Below are 24661 nucleotides of genomic sequence, written 5' to 3'. Positions count from 1 at the left end.
TATTGTGCCATTTGTAGATGGGCAGAGCTGTCTTGATATAGTTTATCTCAAGCATGTACAGCATTGTTAAAGATATATTTATTATGGATTTTAAAAATTTCTTTAATACATAAATATATCTCTGAAAATAACTTCTTTTTCCTTAGGCTATTCTTAGAGTGATAAATATTGTAGTTGTAACTGAATTATGAACAGATGGCATTGAATTAATGATTAGCTGAATATTTTTAAACTTGACTAGATTTCTTCCTGTGAAGAAAAGCATTCCATAAATCTAAAATTAATTAGTCTCTGGGAACAGTTATCATTCACTGAATCGCTAACATGTGTTAGAGATCAAAATAATACAGAGTGAACATTTTTTTCCAACTCAAAATTAAGGGCTACCTTGCATTTAAAATAAGTTATTGCAACATTAGGGTTCCAAAACTTCATGATTTTACTTGTGTGTTATTTTGCACAGATATTTTGGTTGCAGAAGTTGTTTTGCTACTCCTTTATGATACGTATTACCTGTAGCATCTGGACGTGTTATGACCTCAAAGTTTTCACACACTTTAAGATTTCTACCCATTTTGCTTCTGGTGTGGAAGAAGAAGCCAGGTGTTAATTTAGCACATTTATTTTTCTCTCGTTGAGTGATTCTGGTTGGCTTACCATACTTCTGATGTGAAAGCTTTCAGCTAGTCCAGACAAAAACTCCACTTATGCTGCAGGTCTTGTCTCTGAATTTGCACATCCATCTGCATCTAGGTTATATTTCTTTCCAGACACAGGATTGTACACTCTTTCAAGGACACTTCAGATTTCCCAAGGGTATCAGTGTAGCCTCCATAAGTGGGGTGTTTCAAAGGTAGACAATCTGGCATTGGTTCAAATCACAAAGATGCAGAATTTCAGTGTCAGCAGGGTTACTGGCTGAGGTAGATGTCTTCATCGGTGAATTGAATTGCATCTTATGTGTTACAAGTCAACAATGAGCTCCACTGAGAACATTAATCAAAAGAGACACTTCAAGAAGCTAAGAGACCAAATATGCTTTTATCCCGCTTCTACAGCTTTCTGGCTCTTGTCCCACTGTCAAGGGCAAGGAGACAAGTAATTTCCTAAATGGGTAATGCAGAAATCCTGAGAGCTGGGTTAAGACCTCATTGTCTTGCGCCTTCATCATAGCGGATGCAACTTGCTCAGAAATCTGCAAATGCATTTCACTGATCTGCAAAGTAGCAGAAGGGTTTAAAATTATCATTTTCTGGTAATCAGGCTGTATTTTTTTATCTTGTTTTACTACTCAGTAGTAACCAGTGGTAGCCTTTTTGTAGATGAGTCATGTGTATCTTTTGTACATTGTACAAAACATACATTGTACATTCTCTCATTAAATCCTTCTCAGATAAAGTGTGATTATATGAAATGCTAAGACCTTTTGCATAGATAGCTTCAGGATATTTGAGCTCCCTAGCTAAAGCAGGTAATTGGAGAAATAGTCAGTTTGTAAAAATTAGACTTTTATAATCTTTCTTATATAGTAACTATCAGTATTGAATTAATATTATAAAAATGTGAAATAGGGATTTTTGACATTTCTTTTTTCAAGAAAGTTTCTGAGTGCTCTGGTAGCTTTTGTCCTTTGTTTAGGTCTTCTCTCTCCAAGTGTGATTAATTCAATTCTTTATCTCAAAAAGGTTTGATTTGCATTCAGAAACATTATAATGGTCTAATTCACTACATTGTGAGTAATATTATACTTCTGAGTCACAACAGAGTTTATTTAAAGTCTATGGGAAACTGCCAAAAGCATCTGGAAGAACAATTTGTATCTTTTTAATCACGTCGGGGGAAAAAAAGGAAGATGCAAAGCCAATCTCTTAATAACAAGGGTACATTAAGAATATATTGACAAGGTGGAGATAGGTCAGATGTTGGATTTCATTATTTTGAAGGTCTTTCCAACCTGAATGATTCTGTGATTCTGTGAATATGGGCAAAAATATTTGCTAGCTTTTAATTTTTATTAATAAAACACCAAAAAATGTCCAAAATGCCTGCCAGGTAGAAAAAAAAGTCTCAGAATAACTGTCTAATGCTTACAGAGAATATTACCACTAAGAAAGACAAAAGTGAAATGCTTTTCTTTTTAAATCTTTACAAAGTAAGATCCATAACAGTTATTTTAAAAGGTCAGAGGATAAATGAGTAAGAGGAAAGGTAAAGAACCATTGGGTTACATGAATGTATTTCACTTCATCCAGTTTCATTTTCAGTCCAGTTACCTCAGAGTGATAAAGCAAGATGCATAAAGGCCCTTGCAGGTATTTTAGGCAGCTTGCAGATGAGAGATTAGGCGTCAAACGATGCAAATAAGTAAAACATCACATTTATTTTTAAGAAAAGAATAAAGTAGAGATGTAGAGATTTACACATCACTGAATTTTCAGTAGAATTTCTGGTAAATTGGTGGAACATTCAATAGGGAAGTCTGGCTATAATTGTGACCTAAAGGAAATATATAATGATAAACAGTAACAGGTTTAGCAAGGAATGTTTTACATTATCTGCAAGATGTTGTATTTCCCAAGGAGAAATTCAACAGTCCTGTTTTGTCTTTGAGTTTCATCTATCTAATGAGGACATTTCATAACTCCCCTTACTATTTCTGTGTGTTCTTGCTATTTGATTTGAATGTGGTGTTCATCAAGTACAGCAGGTAGTCAGGTACCTGACAATTAATTGTTCTGTCTATTTTTGACTCTCATTTCTCTTCAGTGGAATGTGCAGCTACTTAGAAACAACTCAGTATTTTCATAAAACCGAGTGACCAAACAGCATAATTATAGCCTTACAGTCTAGCTTAGCTAACAGAGAGAATGGAAATATTCCCACTAATTTTGTATGGAAAAGTAGTGCCCAGACAGCTTCAGTAAGCCTCAGCTACCAAAAGGTGTATGTTCAGTTTTGTAAATAATTTATGTTGTAAAAACTAATCCCATCACAAAAAGCTAATATTTACAAGGTTAAGGATAAGACTGAAGACTTGGACAATTCTCTTAGGATTTAGTAATATTCAGGTTACATTCATCATGAGTAAGAAAAACTGTTTCGCTTTCTACTCCCATTCACATTTTGCAGTGCACAAAATATGTTAGATTTATAAATAATACAGTTGCATGAGCTGGTCTTTTATGCTTGTCAATGTAAGCTAAGTTGATAAATGCAGCTGTAAAAAGAAGTTAACATATTGTGGCTATTTATTGATGTCACAAAGAAACATTCCTGGACAATAAAGGAAAGCATGTAGGAAAGAGAATGTCATAAAACTGGTAATAAAAAATAATATATATATTTATTTAAAATTTAACCTATTTATTTTATACTTTAGATACTTTATTTAATAATCTAATTTAAAATTTATCCATTTACAGAAACCATGTATATTTATTTATTATTAATATATGTTTATTACATTTTTTGTATGTTTATAACACATCTCTAGTATTGTGAGAAAAATCAGTCTGATACGAAAGTCATTTTACTTGCTGCAAGACTCAGTTCATGAATCTAGATTATGTTTTGAGTAAATTAACCGTAATGGGATTATAAAAGGAGCAAAACATACAGTGTGAAGTTCTACAGATAAATTTTGGTGCCTGACATATCTTCCTGTGTCTTGCATGGCTTTCTTATCTAAGGAGCCATATAAGCAATTAAGATATTATAGCTAAAGTTACAGACAATGCACATCCTTTTAACCATTACGGAAGCAAAATAAATGTGTTGACTTAAAGCTCAAACAACCTTCAAGAAGCAGAGAACCACATTTTGCTTTCATTCCCCCATGAGTATAGCTCATAGCTGATGAAATTATGAACAGCTGTATCTGATCTGTTCAGCCGTGTAATTTCTGAGTCTCATGGAAATTACCATATGTTAGGGGTAGTAGACAGAAAAGGACAGAATTGCTCTTGAGTTGTTGTGGCCTCATCTAGAAGCAGGATGGAGAGTGTTGTCTGCTGCTGCTGGTATGCTACTCCCACAACCTCTTTTCATAGCTGAAATACAGCTGAACATAACTTCCGATGTCAAGATCCACCAGGAAGACAGATTGCAGGAAGGATGTATTCTATCTATTGTAGAGGTGACAGACAATATTTCAGATGTGTTTTGCAGTGAAACTGATATAGCATATCAACAGTGGACTTGACAGTGCCAGGTTAATGTTCTACCTTTGAGGTCTTTTACAACCATAATGATTCTAGGATTCCACAAAGTTCCTAGAGGTAAAACCAGCTTGGGAGAGCAGAACTTTTCTGTCAGATGTCATTTGACCAATATCACTAATTTTTCATGGATAGTACTGGGTCTGTAGGTCACAGTGAAGGAAGTGTCCCGCCTGATTCGGATGCTCCTACTGAGTTTCCTCTTATAATAATGTGTGCCTTATTCCTATTCTAATAATTTATGTTGACAGATGTTATTGTTCACTTCCACAAAAGGTAACAAATGTGTGCTTTGTTTCTTCTCACCCAGCATTTGCTCCAGCTTCCCTTGCCTGAGTAGATGATAATTAGAATAGGAAACCTTGAAGACCAACCTCTCCTAGAAACAGTAGCTTTCTGACATCTCTACATACAGAACCAAAAAACTATTGAGAGAGAGCTAAGGAATCTTTTACCTTCTACTTTCACACTTCTTAGTTATAATGAAGATGATCCCTTCCCTTCCTCAGCAAACTGAACACAGAATATGTTCTGATTGTTGTGAATCTTTGCTTGTGTAGAAGTTTTTCTCCCAGCTGAAAGTTCTCTTTTTCTTTTCCAAACTCCTCAGTGCTTCTGTTCTGTTCAGCTGGTACAAATCCTTCATTTGCACAATTGCCCTTGCATTCACTGAAAAATTTTTAAGATCTCTGCTGTCCAAAATACCATAATATTTATAATTCCTATGAATATTAAAAAAATTTATCTAGGTGTATACTTGTCAAAAATTGATCTTAGACCCAGATGAGTGTTGAATCTTTATTAAAAATAATTTATCTATTTAATCACCAATCTCAGAAGCATCAACACATTCTCATAAAAGTAACTTTCTTTGTCATCCAGACTCTGCATAAAACTCTGCATTTAATAAATGTTTAAATAACCCATTTTTCTTGAAGAACCAGAAGAAACTTTATCATATTTCCTATTTACAAGGATCAGCTTGTGGTAATTCCATTTGAATTCTAATCCCTATATTCAGTTTAAGGTTGTTGATTTTTTGTCTTTTTCTGTGTCTGAATTCGCTGTGTGCCAGATGGACATGGAAGGTGATTGAGAAATCTGACACTGCTAGTGTTTGTAATCATATCTAAACCTTGTAAGACTGGAGAGTTCTTATTTCTATTTATTATCACAGCAAACAATGGTTCTAATTATTATTGCTGAATAATAATAATGAAGTACTGTAAGTAATCATTGACTTTAAAATGAAAAATATTAGAACATGCATTCTTCATATTATTATATTACTTAATTAGTAAGTCAAGCTCTCTTCAAATTCAAAATAGTTTTTATTTTGAAATTTAGTCTCTATTACTGTTAATCTGGATTACAGAACCATAATTTTCTGTATTTTTACAGCACATACTGCCCAAAATTTTCATTTAATGTGTCTTCACTACAGTTAAAATGTACAATTTTAGGCTCTGTACCATTTTAAATGTAGCTGGTTTAATGATAATTTCAGTTATACAACTGCTGTGCACAAAGCATGTCTTATAAACCATCATTACATACCATGTATATATGAATATGATACACATATTTTTCATCTATATAATTTAAATGAAAGGAATTTCACAGAAACATAATAATTTAATTGAGGATTATACATCTGAATTTACAAGCTAATAGTTTTCTTGAACACAAGATGAGAAAGGAGTTTTTCATAGACATCTCTTGAACCTTATTAAAGCTGTTATGTAGCCAACTCCATATCTAGGATGAAGTAGAATAACAATACAGTAAGAAGTAGCAACTCTAAACAGCTTTTCTGGTTGCCATGTGTTTGATAGAAATTACCTTTCCAAACAGAATTTAGAAGATAGATTTTCATACATGATTCTCTGGACTGAAGTATGCATTATTCAAGCAGGTATGAATTGCTGAAAATAGTGATGGCTCTACAAGTTTGAGATTAGAATTTCAAAATACTTCCTTTGTTCATGCATAATATTCTAAGACTTGACATTGTTTTTATTAGTAGCACTATTAAAGATTCAGACATTTTATAAAACGTGTATGTTGGTAGAGTGGTTTTGGAACACAGCAATTTGCTTTACAGCTAAGAAGATAATACCTTAATACATTGCAAATGCAACTGCTTGCTCTTATTTCAACTGGGAAATGAAAATGAAACGAAACAGAATTCTATTTTGATAGCACTGAGTACTCTGTAGGCAGTTCAACTTTTCTAAACCAGTTTTATTACATTCACACCTGGTTCTATGTCAAAGAGACAGATGTAACATGTATTATGTTTTTTAGTAATCTCTCAAGTGCCTTGAACACGCTAACTACCATTTCAGGAATAAGGAATACCAAGTAGTACACTATTAAGTCCTGAGTGAAACATGAAGTAAAAACCTATTTATTTTAGCATTAAAATTTATTTACTTCCTGTAATGGTATTTTGGACTAGCTGAATTCTAGGTGTATTTTTATGCTATGTGATTCTGCAGCAGCACAAATAGCATCTAAAATATATGCAGTCAAAGTTCCAGACCATTGTTATTTAAGTCATTTTTAATGAAAACCTATATTATCCTAAATACATCTCAAGTTTTTAAAAGCCGTTTTTGAAACATGGGCTGTCACTTAGAGCGATATATAATGACTAAGAATGTGGCAGGTCTTTTCTCTTTTTGATTTCTGACACATTTTTTTGTTAATTTCTTTTCCTTACACAGCTAACAACTTTGATGGGTGTAAATTAGTAATGTCACAGTACTTATAATGCCACTTTCTGAGCTATCATCAGCTCTTAAATAAAGATGAAACTGTTTAGTATTAAGTTATTTGTAATTATCCTTTGGTTTCCTGAACCATAACTATGGTTGCAGGACAAGGGCATGCCCAAACATCTGCGTCTGAAATCTGAAATCTGCCCCTGTTTTTACAAAGATTTTTATATATTTTTAAAACAAAGCCAACAACCTGATTAACACATTTTAAAAAACTTCAGTGGGGGAGGGGAGTGGGGAAAAAAATACCATTTTGCACATTTACAGAATAAACATATCTAAATTCAACAAAATGCATCATTACAAGTATTTTGATTTTTTCATTTTCTTTTTCCATTGTGAATCAAAAATAGCCAATTATTTTTTACAGTACAAACATATGTTCATCTGAAAGTAAGAGGAATTGTTTTGATCCCATACCTGATTCTGTAAATTATGAACTGCTAAGGCAATTCCTTGACCAAAATTCATTATCACAGTTTTTATATTCCTTATTACATGTTTTGATACTATGCATTTGCATATTAAAATAAATACATATTATGCAGGAAGAGTTTTTTTTTACAAACCTTTTAACCAGATTATTAAACTGAGATAACATATATAAATTTATTTGTTCATAATGCCCTCCACATAATTTTTGCGCATGTAGATTTATGCCAGGAATGCATTACAAGTATAATTAGGGATCATAGAGAAAATTTCAGATTATTATTCCCTGAAATAATGTATCTTGCTTTATGTTTTGTTGTGCCATATGCAGTTGGTTGCTTTTCAACACCATTTTCAGAAATGATGTTTGCTTTCACTTATTAATAAAATAAAATTTTCAGAAACAATTTAGTATGCAAATCACTGGAGAGTAAGACTAAGACCTGTAAATTGAAAAGCATAGTGAATTTAAAGTCTTAGTACCTGCAAACTGTCTTCATTGCAGTTAGATCAATCCATATATCTGTCCAATTCCACAATTATTTTAGGATTTTTGAACTTTGAGACATTTGGGAATATTGTTTCATAAAATATGACATAAATTTTGATATCTTAGTCCATGTTTTTTGTTTGTTTTGGTGTTTTGTTGGGTTGGTTTTTATTCTCTAAGGCTGCAGAAGAATTGAAAGAAAAATACTGTTTTCTGCTGTGTTGATTTGAGTGTCTTGATGGAATAGGGTCATGTGTTATCTTTATTTGTTCATTGGCAAGAAACTGCAATTTAAACTGAACAAACCCCAGAAAGCTCTGTCTGTATTGGCACTTCAAGATCTCAGTGTTTAAGTACATTCTAAATATTAGTGTTGATTTCCACATAATGGTGAAAAAGATGTTTTCATAGTTATTTCTGTAAACTATTTTAACAGTATTTTATAATACAAGTTATCTATCAGGCTTACAGAAAGCCAAATATTTTCATAAATCATCATGTATTCAATAGGTTTTGGATATTCAATTTATGCCAATGATTAATTCTTACAAAATATCTTAGATGTAATGATCCCTTCCTTGATTTCAGGGGCTGATGCTGTGGAAGCTCAGTGTAAGAGATTTGAAGTGAGGGCAAGCGACAGTGGAAGAGTGTTGTTTTCTGCAGATGAAGATGAGATTGTCATTGGAGCTGACAGACTGAAAGTAACAGGTAAGGTAGTAATACAGATTCTAAATGCATGTAAACATATATTTTTTAATACTTTTTTATACTTTTTAATTTAATATTTAGTAGTAATTAAACTATCGATCTTCTACACAATTTTAGTCCACTGGAGAAGAAAACATCTTCTCATTATCAGAGATTGTTTGACCAACCAGAAGATATTGCATAATCTAAATATCAATTCCTCTAAAGGCAGATTTAAATTTAAATTCTGCAGGATCAACTGTGGTACAAGTCGCACTTACCACTGTGTTTTGGCTTTATATGTTACCATTAGGCATTGTTTTATGTGTGTGTGCCATTTGTTTAGGTAAGGCTCCTTCAAAATGTTAAAAAATATTATATATATGGTAGCCTTTGTTTTTTCCTCTATACAAAGTATCAAGTCTAACTTCCATATGAATTAAGATTTCATGAGGCTTAGCTGAAAAACCTTGCCTTGACTTGGGTATATTAGTTTATAATGAAATTAAGGTTACTGTTATAGTTTCACCACCGGTGTGGGTGGGAGAGAGAACTGGAAGGGCGAAAATTGAAAAGAAAACTAATGTGTGGAGATAAAGGCAGTTCATAGGTAAAGCAAAAGTCACACACACAAGCAAAGCAAAACAAGGAATCAAAATTAATTCACTGCTTTCCATGGGCAGTGAGGTGTTCAGCAATCTGCAGGAAAGCAGGGCCCCATCAGGCATAACGTGGAAAAAGAAAGTCATGCTGAATCCTGCTAAGGCTCAAACTTGGTCATAATACTAAATGCTGAGAGAATTAATCTTAAATGTACAATTGACACAGGAGATTTCAAAGTGTCTCTCATATGCTAAAAAAATAAAACAACTTATAAATGGCACTAAGAATTACATCCCCACCACTGTAAGTTTTTTATGTCATGATCATTATTTTTTAATCAAATATTTGGCACCATAAGAATTAATTTTGTGCAAAGATTGTGTGATACCTTTAAATTCTTCAGCAAACACATGAAAGGTGATGAGTCCCTGTGAGCAACATCAATCAGACTGTATTACTCCACATGGCATGATGTGACTGATGAAACCTGGCAGGAAATCATAATGTCAAACATCAACCAGAATTTTTTTCTTTAGTTTATTTTTCTCAAGCTTGTGTTTTTTATTATCATGGTGCCTTGGGGTGAATATAGGAAAGAAATTATGGAAGAAGAAATAAAACAAAAGTTGAATATAAAAAAGAGAAAATAAGATGTGCTTATTTGGAGATAAATCTCTCCCATGTATTTATTTAAGGGTAGTACTACAATGAAATTGTTTTCTTTTCTTCTGTAGCAATCAACAGTGTCTCTTTGAAAACACTTCAGTGTGAATGTGTCCAATAAACTATTTATTTTGGTCATTAATTTTCAAAGTATACTTATGGGCATTTGTAAACTACCATGACAATGTGGGATTTTTTGTATATTGTTTTTCCTGCATTCAGAAGAATGTTTTTTAATGGTCAGCTTTTAAAAGCAGTCTATTATAAGTCAGTCTAAGAAATTCTTGATTAGAACAATCTGAAAGATTAAGTTGACAGCTTCTCACTGATTATTTTTTGTAAAATTTTTATTTGTAAATTTTTATGTAGGCAGAAAGGTACAGTAGAAACAGGGTAGTAATCCAGATATCAATTTATTTCCCAGATAAGAAAAATATAGTATCAGAAGCAGTACTTTTTGGTTTAGAGATAGTGCAGTTATATATTTGTATAATAAAAGTCTCTCACTTTAAAATTAGGCAATTGGCTGTTTTACTTTAAATTCTCATTCTTCCTTACATTGCTAGTTTTGCTTTTTCTTTTAACTGCATAAGCTCTTTTCTGCTTTATTACTCAAAGAAAGAAGAAAGAGGATTCAAATTTTTATGTTGTTAGAGAGAGCAGTTAGAATTGCAACTGTCTTATTTTCCTTTTGCACAGAGATGCCTCCTGCCTACAAGTTTAGGATGTATCATGGGGATTTGGAAGGAGGAAAGAGAAAGGCTTGGTGAAGTGAACATTTTTTAAAGAACTGGGGAAACAAGTAGCAATAAGAAGCTCATTTTCTGGCGGGCTCATGGGTTTCTTTCTGCACATGGTTAAATCTTTCTCCATTTTTTTATATTCACCCTGCTGTTCCAAGCATCTATAGTGCCACAGGGTCTTCTGTCTCTCTGCAGCTATAGAACAAGAATATCTGTTTGATTTTTACTTCTCTTATTTAAATCTTAGTTCAGAATTTTCTTCCCTTTGCTTTTATTTAATTTTTCTTTTACCTGGAATAAGATCTCTGTAAGATACTCTTGAAACAGAACTGTACTGGTGAACCTTGTTCCTGAGAGTGCAAGCACGCATCATGAGGCAGCTTTATCCTGCCAGAGCACTTTTGAGAAAGATTAAAAATCCCTTAGGTCAGCGTACCTTTTCCTGAGACAATACTGTGAAATAAAGTTATATAAAAACCTTCACTGGAGGGCTCTGTTAGTATAGTTTGTTTGGGTTTTTTCTCTTTTTCCTTGAAGCAAACTTGTAGTTAGCAGCTGTATAAGAAGGATGAAGGAACCTGGAATTCACCTAGTTTTAGTCAAACTGCACCTACTTGTTTTTGACAATGTAAATGAGGTTTTTTCTGTTTTGTCTTCCAAGATGGGTTTCTTAGTTAAGGCTAAATGCACACTAACAGAAATTCTCTTTTTTCCCATTCAACTCATACTTTTCTATCCAAATTTTACAAACATTTTGCTTTTTAAAAAGGGTATTTCTCTATGATTTCAAAGGAGAAGAGACAGTGATTTAACTCTCATATTGTGTCCTACAAATTCTTTTGATCTATGTAATTCCTTCATTTTTCCATAATGTTCTTTATTTAAACATGATTTTACTCTGACCCTTCTTCTGAGACCCATAAAAACTATAGTATAATTTCTTTTGTTCCAGGTCTACATAGCTTCTATGTCAGTCGTTCTTGCACATGTGGCTTTTTATGTTTATTAATTATCCTTTAAAAAGGCAAAGCAAAAATAGATTTGAAATTTAAATTAGATAGGTCATCATTCAGAAGCCATTGCTGTTCTGCAGTCAAATCCAGTTATGTTTTCTAGATGTTGCAAATCACCTACATATTTTTTTCTAAATAACCCAGTCTAAATTGTTTGGAAAATATTACTTACCTTTAAGTAAATTGAATTATTCTTGTTTACTACTACTTAATTTCTGGATTATTTTTGTTCTTACTGCTGCATATCTGGGTGGTGTAGTCTCTTTTAGCCCAGGACTTGGATAGAACTGAATTTTTTTTTATTATGATAATTAACATGACAACAGTAATACTTTTTCTCTAAAAAGAAATAAGGAGCTACTTAGAAATTTTTTATAGTTATAGTTTTACCAAGATTTTAGTTCTGTAGAGTTCAACCACTCCATAATTTTTGGAAACACAAATTTCTCAGATACATAAAGCTCCACATCTGTATTGTATGACCTGATCTAATTGGTTGAAGATCACTTTTTTCCCATATTTCAAACATAGAAATAGTTCTCACTGGGGGAATTGCAGTTGTACAAAGGTCTGCACATTATTGCTTGCAGTGCTGGGAGAAACAAAAGAGGCATAAAAAAATTGCAGGTCATTATGACTTCCTAAGACCCTTCTTCCTTGTCAAATAGCACGATCATGGGGAAAAATGGAAGCTGGAAAAGGACAGTAGAGCACATACGGTGGTAGCTTTCTCAGATTAATAGCAGGATGTATATAGGGCAAATATACTTTTACACCAAAACACTGTCAGGAAAAAGTATGTGAAAGGCTGCAAGTATCTTTTTCATTACACTGAAGTATATGCTTACAAGTGGGTTCAGTCTGGCTTTTGATCAGTCATGGGCTTCACTAGATAAAAGATGAGAGCCTTGATGTGTCAAGGAAGCTTCAGAAGGTTCCAGCATACCTATACTCCAATAATATTCTGATAATAATCAGAATTAATATGCAGGGGAGTGCATCAATACTTCAGTTTTGATTTTAAGACTATGCTGCAGGACTGGGAGTCTGCAGGTAATTGAAATATGGAAAGGTCTTCCAGGGTAGTTAAAAGGAAATGATAAAGTAGAAATGCGGCTTATGGCTATAAAAAGGAAATATGACAGAATTATGAGGAAATGTATGTGAATTGCAAATTAGGTTGGAGAAGTAGAAATAAAATATTTATAACAAGTACTGAAATGTAGAAAAATAACTTATTATTTGATATATGTGGTTATTACAGTAGACTTATATCTAGTGCATTGAGAGACTGAATAGGAATTTCAGTATGAATGGGAAAGAAGGTCTTGGATTTTCCATGTTCAGTGGGTGGATTGCTGTTCAGGACAGATGGAGTTTGGAGAGTGAAGTGGCATAAGATGAAGGGAAGCATTTAATCATTTTAAGATGGCTTATGGAGCTCTATTATCTGACCACAGTAAAACAGTATTTGATGCGGTACTAAAATTTAACCCTTTAAGCAGATATGACAAATTCTTGGTATCCTGAACACTGAATGAACCTGAAATATTTTGTCGTCATCTGTCAGTAACAAAAATGCATCACATATAGAGGATTTCTTTGTTTCCTGACTAATGAATACATTAATATGTACTCCAGTGATGAATCAGGTTTCTGATGAGCTTATTTAGCACTTAATGTCTATTCTTGCCTTTAAGGGAGCTCTGACTGAAAGATATTATTGTGGTAGTCTAACCACTTGACGGAAAAACCTGTCAGGGCATGGCTCTGGAGGTACAGCTACAGAGCTGATTACAATCACATTTATATATCTGACTCAAACCTCTCTATGAAATGAAAGCTTTATGGGCAGTCCACAAATGGTGAGAATAAATAAATGAATAAATAATTATTTTTTTTTTGTCCTGGACATTGCTTAAATAAATTTATATCTTCTATTTAAGGGTAGAATGCATCCAGCCAGCTCAAACTCCAAGCAGTGTGTACTTACACCAGCCTGGAGGTGACTGTGTAGACTGTTGGAAGAATACATTAACGTAAGCATAATAACAGTTTATTGGCAAAATAAAGATTTTGATTTTTGGCACTTAAAATTGTGGGGAAGCAAAAGAAGAATTGGTCTCAGAAATGTATGTAAAGTGAAATAAGTCTTGGTAAAAGAAATTTTTCTGAAAAGGGAATAAACCAAAAAAGCAGACAAATGTGCAGAGAGTTCTGTCAGAGCAAGAAAACATAGTCAGTTCCTCTACAGCCATTTCAGTGAAAAATACTTCTCTCGCCTGTTCTGTAGACTGAGAAACAGAAGAAGCCAGCATATAGTCAGGCAAAAGAAAGGAAAGGAAAAAAGCCCACCCAAACAGATAAATAGCACTCTTTCACAATAAAGGTAGAAGAAAATCATCTCCTACCTAGAGAGTCAACCTTTCTGAAGTCCATACTTTTTTAATAACTCTCCTTAAGTAATCAACTTTTTTTTCCCCTTTTTTCCATGATAACATCAGTTACAAGAGAAGGCAGATTTTAATCCTTTCTTCTCCTTCTGGGTTGTAATCCATTTAATTCTATTAAATAGGGTTTATTTTTTTAAAGCTGATTCTGTTCTTGTCTGAGCTGTTGCTTTGCAGAATGCAGCCAGCAGTTTTTCAAGGTTAGTGAATGAACATTTTCCTTGCTCTGGTACAGAGCAGCATCAATCCAGAGGCTGGTTCAAACTTACCGAGTGAATCTGATTTTCAGGTTAAACAGTTAACACCAAGATTAACACCAATATCCACTATTGGATATTTGTGGCCAATGTAAGAATTAATGCTTTTAGGAAAAACTGCCAATTTCTGCATCATGTGCCTAATTATATTCTATGTTTCCTGCCGAAGGACTGTGTAAAGTCTACAAATGCAATTTAAAATGCTTCTAGTTTGAGGTATCAGAATTACATGTCACCAGGCAAATCCACATGAGCTAGAGAAGGGTCAAAGCTCAGTGGAAAATTGCCCCACTCTTAGTAAGCTAACTTTTAAATCATACCAAAACAGCTTCTTTGGAAAACACAGTCTAAACTTTCAGAAGGCTTTGATGCAGGAACTGGGTATTAATTGGGTTCAGATTTTGTAGCAACATTCTGAGTTAAACCTGAGCTCAGTCTGACACTCACATGCCCTCAGGCTTTGTAGTTTTGAAAATGCACATTTAAATTGCAGCAGCCAGACCCATCTCTATTTTTAAGATATAACTACTCACAGGAGGGAAAGGTGAATCATAAAAGAGCTCCAACATTCCTATTTTCCTTTTTTTTTTGCCCTAAAGAACTTGCTTGTGGTTTATTTATATCTGGAAAAAAAAATGTTGTGTGAGATAAGGGTCAGGCTGCAGAACACTGTAGGATTTCCGTTCAATAAAAAAGAGCATTTGGTTCCAAATACTCACACTATAATGGTGACACTACAGGCCAAAGAATTTTTGCTTTGTCCTGGAGCAGTATTCTCATTGGGTGCTAGAAGATGAAATCATTTGGATTTCAATTTTTAAAGCTTTCAGAATAGGAGAAGTACTGTTACTTTTTCAGGAGATATTGTTGGCATCTGACTTTTCACTAAGAATAAACTGATGTACCTCTTACTGTAAGACATGTAATGCATGTCAGAAGTGCACTGCATTTTCTCTGACTTATGTTAGAAAGCCCTACAAAATGGCATTTTTCTTTTTATTGAACCTTAAGCAAATTTTTATCCCAACTTTCAGCACAAGCTAATTTATTTAGTAATCACAAACTGCATGGTGAGATTATAGAAGCATTTGTCATGACATACATCATCCTTTACAAACTTGCATGAATCGGCTCTAAATTTAGGTGGAAAGTAGCAGAAAGCCTCACATGAAGGTTTGAGGGCTGTTTGAGTCTGTGGCAATCACAGTTTGATTCAAAGCCTTACTCAGAGGAAAAGTTAGCTCACCACCAGTAACATCTTGCACTTCACTGTTTTCCCTAGTTTAATTTATAAAGCAGGTATGCAGGTAAAGCTGTGAAAAACATAGCTTCCAATAATGTCTCCTCTGCAACACATTTCAAATCTTATTCATAGCAGACTCCTATAAGCTAGGAATAATTTTGCACACAAAAAGCAACTCCAGAAAAAAAATATTTAAACAAAAAAAATATGGCCTGCAGCTTTCAGCCTACATTGTGAATTTAAATTCCTATTCTCATTGTGGCTAATGATGAGTTTAAATTTCACAGTGTCTGACAGCATTAAATTCAGCACACCAAGACACAAACATAATAAGCCATTATTCTGGCTGTAGAAAAATATCGTCTATATATATATAGGAGTTTGTATTTGAATTGTGTATTACAATGTGGCTTTGCTCAAGGCTCAGAAAGTACATATGTATGTGTTATGAAGTTTAAGAAGTATAGATAGAAATGCCTAAAAATTCAGACTAAATATATGAAAGACATGAAATAATCTGTGGTAAAAATTATCTCACAAAAATTGTATGAAGAGAAAACCTCAATATCCAGGCAGAAATGGATGCATCTAAAAGCTATGTAACTACTCTGAGATACAAAATAAGTTTTTATTTGTACTTCATGGGTATTGAAGAAAGGGCAAATAACCTATGTGGCAGTGTTGACCACCAAACAAAAAAAAATTAAACAGATTAGGCTTTTGATAAAGAAAATTAATTATCTAATGTATAGGGCCTGGTGACAACATTTTGGAATATTTGGGGCCCTCTTGTTTCCTTTAACTTCAAAAGACTTTTAACTTCAGAGACAAACATCCATTAGGGGAAAGAAAAGAAAATATCAAGATTGTACAAAAAAATATACAGATTTTAAGGATGACACAGTGTTGAAAAAGTAATGTGAGAAGTGTTGCTGAGAATGTGAAGCTGAAAAGAAGTCTTAAAATTATTTCAAACTAAAACATCCCCTGCTCCAAAGTTATAGGGAAAGACAACAGCAAAACAAAATCAAATTGACTTCTAGAGGTCAATTTTCAAACCTCAAAATAATCCTAACTAATACTTGAATGTATCCCCAAAAAAAGATTTAGAAAGAATTTTGATCAAAGGTCAAAAGAATCATGTGAAACAAGAAAATCAAATATAAAGCTAGAATGTGTAAACAGGAGTAGGCCCTGAAGATCTTCTCACCTTTTCCACACTGGCAAGGTCCTCTTCAAAGAGTTTAGTCCTGTTTGGTGCGCCATTGTTCAGGAAACAACTGGATAGAACAAACAGCCATGGGAATGATTAGTTTTCCAGTAAAATTATTTCTGAGGAAGCGAGAAGTTGGTGCTGTGCAGCTTGAAGAAAAAAAATCTCAAAGAGAATTTCACATCAGTCTTGAGGCCCTGAGAAACAATGTGTTGTAAAACAAGGGATGCTATATATCAGTTAAAAGCCAAAATCCAAAAATAACACCCAAACAAAACAAAACAACCACCCCCAATCAACAAAAAAAACAAAACCCAAAAGCCCCACAAAATACCTCATGCCAACTAATAAACCAAAAATACACAAATCTTTTAAATGAAAGAATGGAGGAACAGGGAAATAATTTGGCTATAAAGAATGTGGAATTTCCTTCATTTTTTACTTCAGAGCTAATTATATCATCTGTTGAAGATTAACTGGTTTTTGAACTTGGTTTGGTTTTGAACTTAATGATCAGAGAGGAATAAGCCTTCACAGAGCTCAAATAGTTCCTTTTTATGTCTAGTCACAAGTCATCTAAGATAAATTCAGTAAATTTTTTTGCTTTATAATCTTAGTTCTTACTAGCATATTAGATACAGTCCTCTTCATTGCGGTTTTATTTATATTCTTTAGGGGGTTTTTTTAAGCTATAACACATTGGTTAGAAATGTGGGTAGCATGACAAAAAAAGCCAGAGATCACTACATGCATTTGCATGTAGGTTAATTGCTTTTGGGATGTATTGTCAACTTCACTTTTGACTGAAATTTGGTACAGTGAGGGGAAGGTGAGAAAGCCGCATAAATAAGCACACTTTATTACGAGAAAGGATAGAATGAATGAGCTTAGCAAGGTAAAGCAGTCAGAGGAAGGATCCTCTCTTTTCAGAAACTCATCATGCTGAAGCTGGTAGCCTACACTAAACCTGCATGTCCATGCTTCCTGATGTCATGTTACAGTCATTGTTAAACTGAACTGAATATAAAGAGCATAAATTTTACTGGTTTAGTACATGAAGAACACTTGTGCTTATCCTGACAATTCTAATATCAGTAATGGGTACAGTGGGATATGATTAGCTACCTCTTCCTACTTAGGAAGCATTAGAATTCAGTTTTATGGTAACTGTTCTTTAGCATATACCTTGTTTTTCATTGAAGCTGTCAGATTTGTAAAACATTTGAACCTTATTTTGTGAGTATGCTAGAAAAGCACTGCCAGAGAGTAAATTAGAGCACACATATTCACAGACACACATGCACAATCATGTACAAACAAATGCCTTCCAGTCCTTACACGCAGCCTTATCACTTTACAAATGCCAAAATGTCATTTAGGTCAAGTAGAGAACTTTCCCTTAAGTATCATCATTCTAAAGCAATTTGATTCATAAAGTGTGATAGAAATGACAGCAAGTTACACTACTTAGGATGTAAAAGGATATTTTCCTGTCCTTTATCTACATCACTGTCTGCAAAGTGTGTTGGGTTGATCAGAGATCTAGATAACAGCAGCATGGAAAATATTAAAAGTACTTGGATATTGTGCTATGACCCCAGATGCTTCCATGTTCATCAAAGGAAGATACTGGAAGTAGAAAAATGCTAGGTTCAGTTGAAAAATTCCTGTCCCAATTTCTGGTTGAAAGCATGAGGTGAGATTGGTAGTTGCATCTGAAAGTCTCTTCTCATCAAACATCAAAGGGAGATAGTTTTTTTAAAAGTATTTATTTTCATATCAAGCAAGCCAATTGTATTATTTTTGGTATTTTTATCCTAGCAGCATTACCAATTGATGGACTACTTTATAAATCTGTTTTTACACTCTCAGTGTAGAGCAGGGAAAATAGATAAAGCATATTGTGCAGAAAGAGTATCTATCAACAAGTTTGTTTCATGTTTTAGCTGTCAGAACTGTTTTCAGGCTTTTTAGAGTTGCAATTTTTTTACTTGTCACTGTCATTCTTGGCCTTTCCTCCCTGGTTTATATTTAGATTTACAAAGAAAGGAAAAGACAATTAGAATTTCTGAATTTGAAGTTTTAATGAAAACACTCTCTTTTTTTTTTTTCTTCTTGACAGTAAATCTAACAGTAACTCAGAACAATTCCATTTAGACAAAAAATTAATGCAAAAAGTTATATAGATACTAAATGGAATTTTAATGTAAAATAAGAAAAGGAGCAGAGGGAGTATTGTGCTGGAAAAACCAGAATATTTTACTTACAGTGATGTCTAGAGGCCAGAGGGAGTCTAAAGGACAAGGAAGATTAAATCTAAAAGTATATACTATGGAAGGTGTGAGAATAAAAGAATAGAGGTTTTCCCAGTCACGTTCTCTTCAGTGTAAGCTGAAAGGCTGGAGTGGTGAGCATCATGACAGTTTATTAAGTGGATAATATAGAGAAATACCTCTTACAGTTGATCTGAAGAAAAGACAAAATAAAAAAGATTTTCTTATTGTCTCTTAAACTGTCTCTGAAACTAGTAAGGGCTTTTGTTGGTAGCTGGAGAAAGGAAATATATTTTTCTGTGTTTTTAACATACAAATGATAAAGCCAAATATCTAATTGCATGATAACCTTCAAATTGTATGACAGTCTAGGCATGACTGTCATGGTGCCCAGGATTTAGTTTTCTGTTCTGAAAATGCCTGAATATAATGTACCTGAAGAGGATGTGAATAACAGATTTCTCTGGCAGCTGACCACACTGAATTTTGATGCAGCACTAAACCCTGCATTGTTAGTTTGAGCTAGACATGCATTGTTATGTAGCAAGGCAATGGAAAGAGCTTAAATCTTAAAAGTCTGAATTTATAATAGGCATGTGAAAGATGAATTTATGATAGTTGTATTGCAGCAGTGATGAGAGTGTGATTTTTGAGTCTCTCCTGACTCACAAACAGTAAAAGAGCAAAGACAAGATGAAGGTTTTGCCACAAGACTCAGAGCAGAGCTGGACTGTTGCAACATTTGCCAAGTAATCTGAATTGTGGTCATAGTCTGAGTCCTGCATACTGCTCCTTGGTGATGTAGAAGGAACTGCTGAGACTGGCACTGATAAATTGCTCTGTGACCAGCTCAGTCCCACCTTGAAAATGGAGTGGTAGATCTAGCAGTAAATTACTGCCATAAACCCTCTTCCTACAGCATCTGCAAGGTGTGTGGCACATCTCTTGTGGTTCTTGCCTGAAAAAAGCATCTGAGTCTTTGGCAAAAGATGCATATTTCAGCCAACTTTCCCATATTACTCTATGCTTTAGTATCTCATCCTTTCCTGCAGAAAAGGCCGTCTTTGCCGTGGTTAGTACACGTAACAAATAGGCTCATGTTTGCTAACACAACCATTGGTGACTTGCAGTCACTGCAGTTAATTGGTTTGAAATAAGCCTGCTTCCATTTTGTTGCTAAATTAAAAGCATAGCTTCACAGCTATGCAGACTTGAAGGTGAGAATATTAAGTGACAAAATTACTGTTCCACATTCACACTTCCACTCACAGCTGCAGAATTTCCATTTAAAACTGCAATAAAACTTACCTAATTCCAGGTTTAAATATATTTATCTATGCAATTTACTTTTAGAGAGAAAACCAGAACATTAATAAAAAGCAGGAACAGGAACTCATAATAGGTTATAATCACTAGTGCTAATATCAAATAGAAATCTTTTAACAACCTTATAAGGAATTAATATTATAGCTTCATTTTATTTCTATTATCTGAAAAATAAAAAGACTTTCAATAATTTGAGTTGCTAATATTTTTGTTGCATTTTGGTCTAATAGGTACCAAAATTTATTACATCCACATATCCCTGTTTTGGCGTTGTGGAAATACACATAAGGATTCGTCACGGATTTTAATTTTTGTATGTACTCAGAAATATTTGGAAGCATTTGAAAACTTGTTAAATGCATACTATGTACTTGCATATGATGAACTTCTACAGGGTGCACAAAAACATTTATCTAAATATCTGATTATAATTTATCAATGGCATGCTAATTCTAATACAGTAAAAATACTATAGTACAGATGTTTAAAAAATCTGGTTAATTGTCCTGCTGCTTTGTGGACTCCTTAGCATAAATAAAACAACTTACTAAAATGTATGAATGCATGTAATTCTAACACACTCATAACAACTCATCAGTATGTTACAGTAATGGCAAAGAGAACAGAAATAAATGCACATTTACATATGGCACAGGGAACTTCTCTTTAAAAGGTGAATGTGGTACCCTATGAAGCAGTCAAAATGCTAAGGGTGAGAAACTTAGATGAGTTCTGATATGATTAAAGTGAGATTTCCAAAGATTTTCCCAATTTAGATGAAATTCAGATCAATTGCTGATCAGGTGTTAAAGGCAAAACCTTCAACGTGCTTGGGTTGTCTGCATTGTTGCTCTAGTCTCAGTCCATTATCATTAGTAACTAACCTCTAGAGATACCAATTTCTCCATTTTGGCTACAGATAAAATATAAATAATCTATGTTCCTACTTTAAACATCTAAGTGGCTAGACTTAATGGGCAAATTTGTGGAGAGTTTTATTAATAGTTGGTTAGCTGAGAAAGGCCATGCTGACATAATGCCGCTGGTTAAGCTAAGAGAGGGAAATCAGCAGTCAGCAAGCTGAAAGGAGATGTCAGCAATTAGCAATCAGTGGCCTTGCTGCAACATGAGGAAAGGGAGTAGAGATTAGTCCTGAATATCTCCTAAGAATATGTAGAAAGTATCAAAAGTAGGACCATAGGAATGTAAAAGTAGGTGTAACTGCTGATATGTAACTAACCAATCCTGAGCTCAACTTTTGCAATATGCATGAAGTTCATTACAAACTGTATTTAACCCACCGTACTGATCAATAAAATTGGGCCTGTGATGATCAACTGATGTCCTGGTCTCCTTCCTTCGACACAAATTCCTGATAAATTCCTCTGAGCTTTAACTTTTCAAAATCATACTATTCATTTATGGAATGTCATCACTGAAGGGAAACTACCCTTTACTTTTATCAGAAGCTGATCATAAATTATTTCATTTCAGAGCTTTTTGAAGCAGATGCATCCTTGCCTGTATCAAAAGTAGTGTGGCCAGCAGGACCACAGCAGTGCTGGTCCTCTGTACTCAGCACTGGTGAGGCCACACCTCGAGTGCGGTGTCCAGTTCAGGGCACCTCGCTTCCAAAAGACACCAAGGTCCTGGAGCATGTCCAGGGAAGGGCAGTGGAGCTGTCTGGAGAGTGAGGACTGTGGGGAGCAGCTGAGAGATCTGGGATTGTTTAGCTCTTTTTGAAAGATGATGGGTGGGTCTCTTCTCTCCAGGGACTAGTGACAGGACTAGTCAGGCTCTCAGGTTCCACCAGGGGAGGTTCAGGTTGGACATCAGGAAGAATTCGTGCACTGCAAGGGCGGTCAAGTGTCGCAGCCCTTATTTACAATCACGAATGGAGAAGGGGCAATCTGGACTAGTGATATGAGCTATTTATTCAGCACATCAGTCTCAGCACATTGTTAGGACAATGGAGACAGGATGTTAACAGCTCGCTGATCCACAGGGAATGCCAAGGGGGTGTGACATTACAGCATAGCATAAAACTATCTCGGCCTAGATTTCAGCCAATCACACATAAAGCAAAACATATTGACAAGAATTCTATCCAATCATATGAAACACACGTAATGGTAGTTAAAACAAAGACTTGTTCATAAGACACAAAGAACAGAGATCCATTCATACTAACCTTCTAAAGATATACATTAAATAACTTTGTTGCAATCTATAAGCTAATTCTACAGAGGTCTATTGTTATTTGTCACGTCTGCTCTACTGCTTAGAAAACTTTTTCGCTGCATTTGCAATGCTAACAAAACTTCTGCTTAAAGTCTGCCCTTTTTAACCATTTTCTCAAAACTCTCTAACTTTATGAATCTCAGCAGTCGAGCATTCCAATGGGCTGCCCAGGGAAAAGATGGAGTCACCATCCCTGGAAATGTTCAAGGAATGACTGGACATGACAATTAGTGCTGTGGTGAATTGTCAAAGTGGTGATCAGTCAAGGCCTGGGCTTGATTATCTTGGAGGTCTTTTCCAACCTTAATGGCTATATGATTCTATGAAATTGAATGGACATTCCTGGCTAAGTTTTGAGGGTGAGCAGATGTATTTTCCAGAAAACTTCAAAATGGGAAATTATTGCAATTTGTTCTTGAAACTGGGTGAGAAACATTTTTCTCATTCTCCCATTTTGTAGTTGGGATATTCAAGTTTATGTGCCATTTATTTACATTCCAGGTGAGTCCCCTGGTTATGAAGATATTGACTGTTGTTTGAAAGTCTTCTTATTCATTGATTCATTCATTTTTCATCAGGGAAACAACAATTCTGCTTTGAAACTCATTAACTATTCATTAGAGCATAAGCCTGAGTGTTCCAAAATCTAGGGTTATCTACTAAAACAAAGGGAAAATGTGATATTTTTTACTTATTAAATATGAAAACAATCCCATTTAATTCTATCTTATGAATGTAGACAGGGACACTTTTTGTGTCTGATGAACTGCTATGAACCCAAAATAATTTACACAATTTTAAGAAAAGTGCAAGTCCAAATTATTATTTATATGACAAGATGATGAATTTTGAGGGGGGGGTGGTATTAGAAATTATTTACTGTGAAATCTCAATATAATCTTTAAGTCTATTCTTATTTCTAGCTGTTGTAAAGTTTCAAGGAGACTGAATTAATTCAAGCAGAAAATTATTGTATTTCATCATTTTCATTGTCATGTGTATCTCCATCTGCCATACCTAATAGGGGAAAAAGTAAAAGATATTGCAGAAATTATTATGTTTTGAAAATCTCTTTTCTCTAAACCCCCTATATATATTTCAATTTCATTCATGTTTTGAGGAAGTATTCAGATTTAATGTGACTTTTCAGCAGTTTCATTTACATTTATTGGATTTTTCATCTCAGAGGGAGCATTTAGAACAGTAATTTCCAATTATTAATTGAATTATGTTACTGCTATTCTCAGTCCAGATTTTATTCAAATAGATTTACCTTTTCAGAAAAGTAAATCAAGTGGTGGCCAAACATAGATTTTGGATGTCAATCTTCAAACAATTCTATGGATAAGAGACTGAGCAAATAGCCACAATCCAGTTTAATTTGCAGTGCAAGACAAGAGGTGTCTGAACTGCCCACCATTAGGAATCTATGTTTCAAATGTTTCTTCTTAATAAGTGAAGATGTTATTTAAGAAGATAAATACTGACTGTTGCAATTTTGCAAGTATTTCCTGGAGCTGCAATTTGCTTTGATCAAAATTTAGCTCACTGAAGATGCTGAATTTTAATTTATTGGGGAAGTTGTTCTTCTAATTTAAATGCAAGGCTTAGTAAGAATCTTTGCTTCAGTAGAACTCCCATACAGAAAATATGCATCACAAATTAGTCATATTCAAGTGCTTTGAGTTATAAATCTAAATCAGTCCATTTAGAATTTACTTTTTAATAACAGCTTACCTCTGAAGATTTAGTTTATAAGTAAACAACTGCATCTAGTCAGGGTGTACTACAACCTCCCACCTTTAATATACCTCATATATGGCCACATCAGTGTCATATCTGAAACCTTCACCATTTAACGTTAGTCATTTTTGCTGCTGAGGAACCCTGCAAGATTGAAATGCCAGCAATCATGTCAGTCATGTTTACAAAAAATAACTCACTTACTTTCATTTTAGTCATGTACATCTCCATAGCAAAAATCCAGTTAAATCTTACTTTTTAGTACAAGTACCTAGCTAAAT

The 24661-nt window shown here is 34.1% G+C and overlaps 1 protein-coding gene across 1 annotated transcript in view; it reads left to right on the top strand.

Annotated features, from left to right (window-relative positions):
• Positions 1 to 24661, top strand: part of SGCZ (sarcoglycan zeta) — a 394721-nt gene that overhangs the window by 341994 nt on the left and 28066 nt on the right. The window contains exon 5 of the mRNA XM_064710453.1: positions 8511 to 8633. Within this exon, the coding sequence (XP_064566523.1) occupies positions 8511 to 8633 (123 nt within the window). The remainder of the gene's footprint in view (positions 1 to 8510; positions 8634 to 24661) is intronic.

The sequence above is a fragment of the Zonotrichia leucophrys genome, chromosome 4 (assembly GCF_028769735.1).
Source record: "Zonotrichia leucophrys gambelii isolate GWCS_2022_RI chromosome 4, RI_Zleu_2.0, whole genome shotgun sequence".
Taxonomy (NCBI): domain Eukaryota; kingdom Metazoa; phylum Chordata; class Aves; order Passeriformes; family Passerellidae; genus Zonotrichia; species Zonotrichia leucophrys.
The sequence above is the reverse complement of the archived record's forward strand: the minus strand, read 5'-3'. Positions and strand labels throughout refer to the sequence as shown.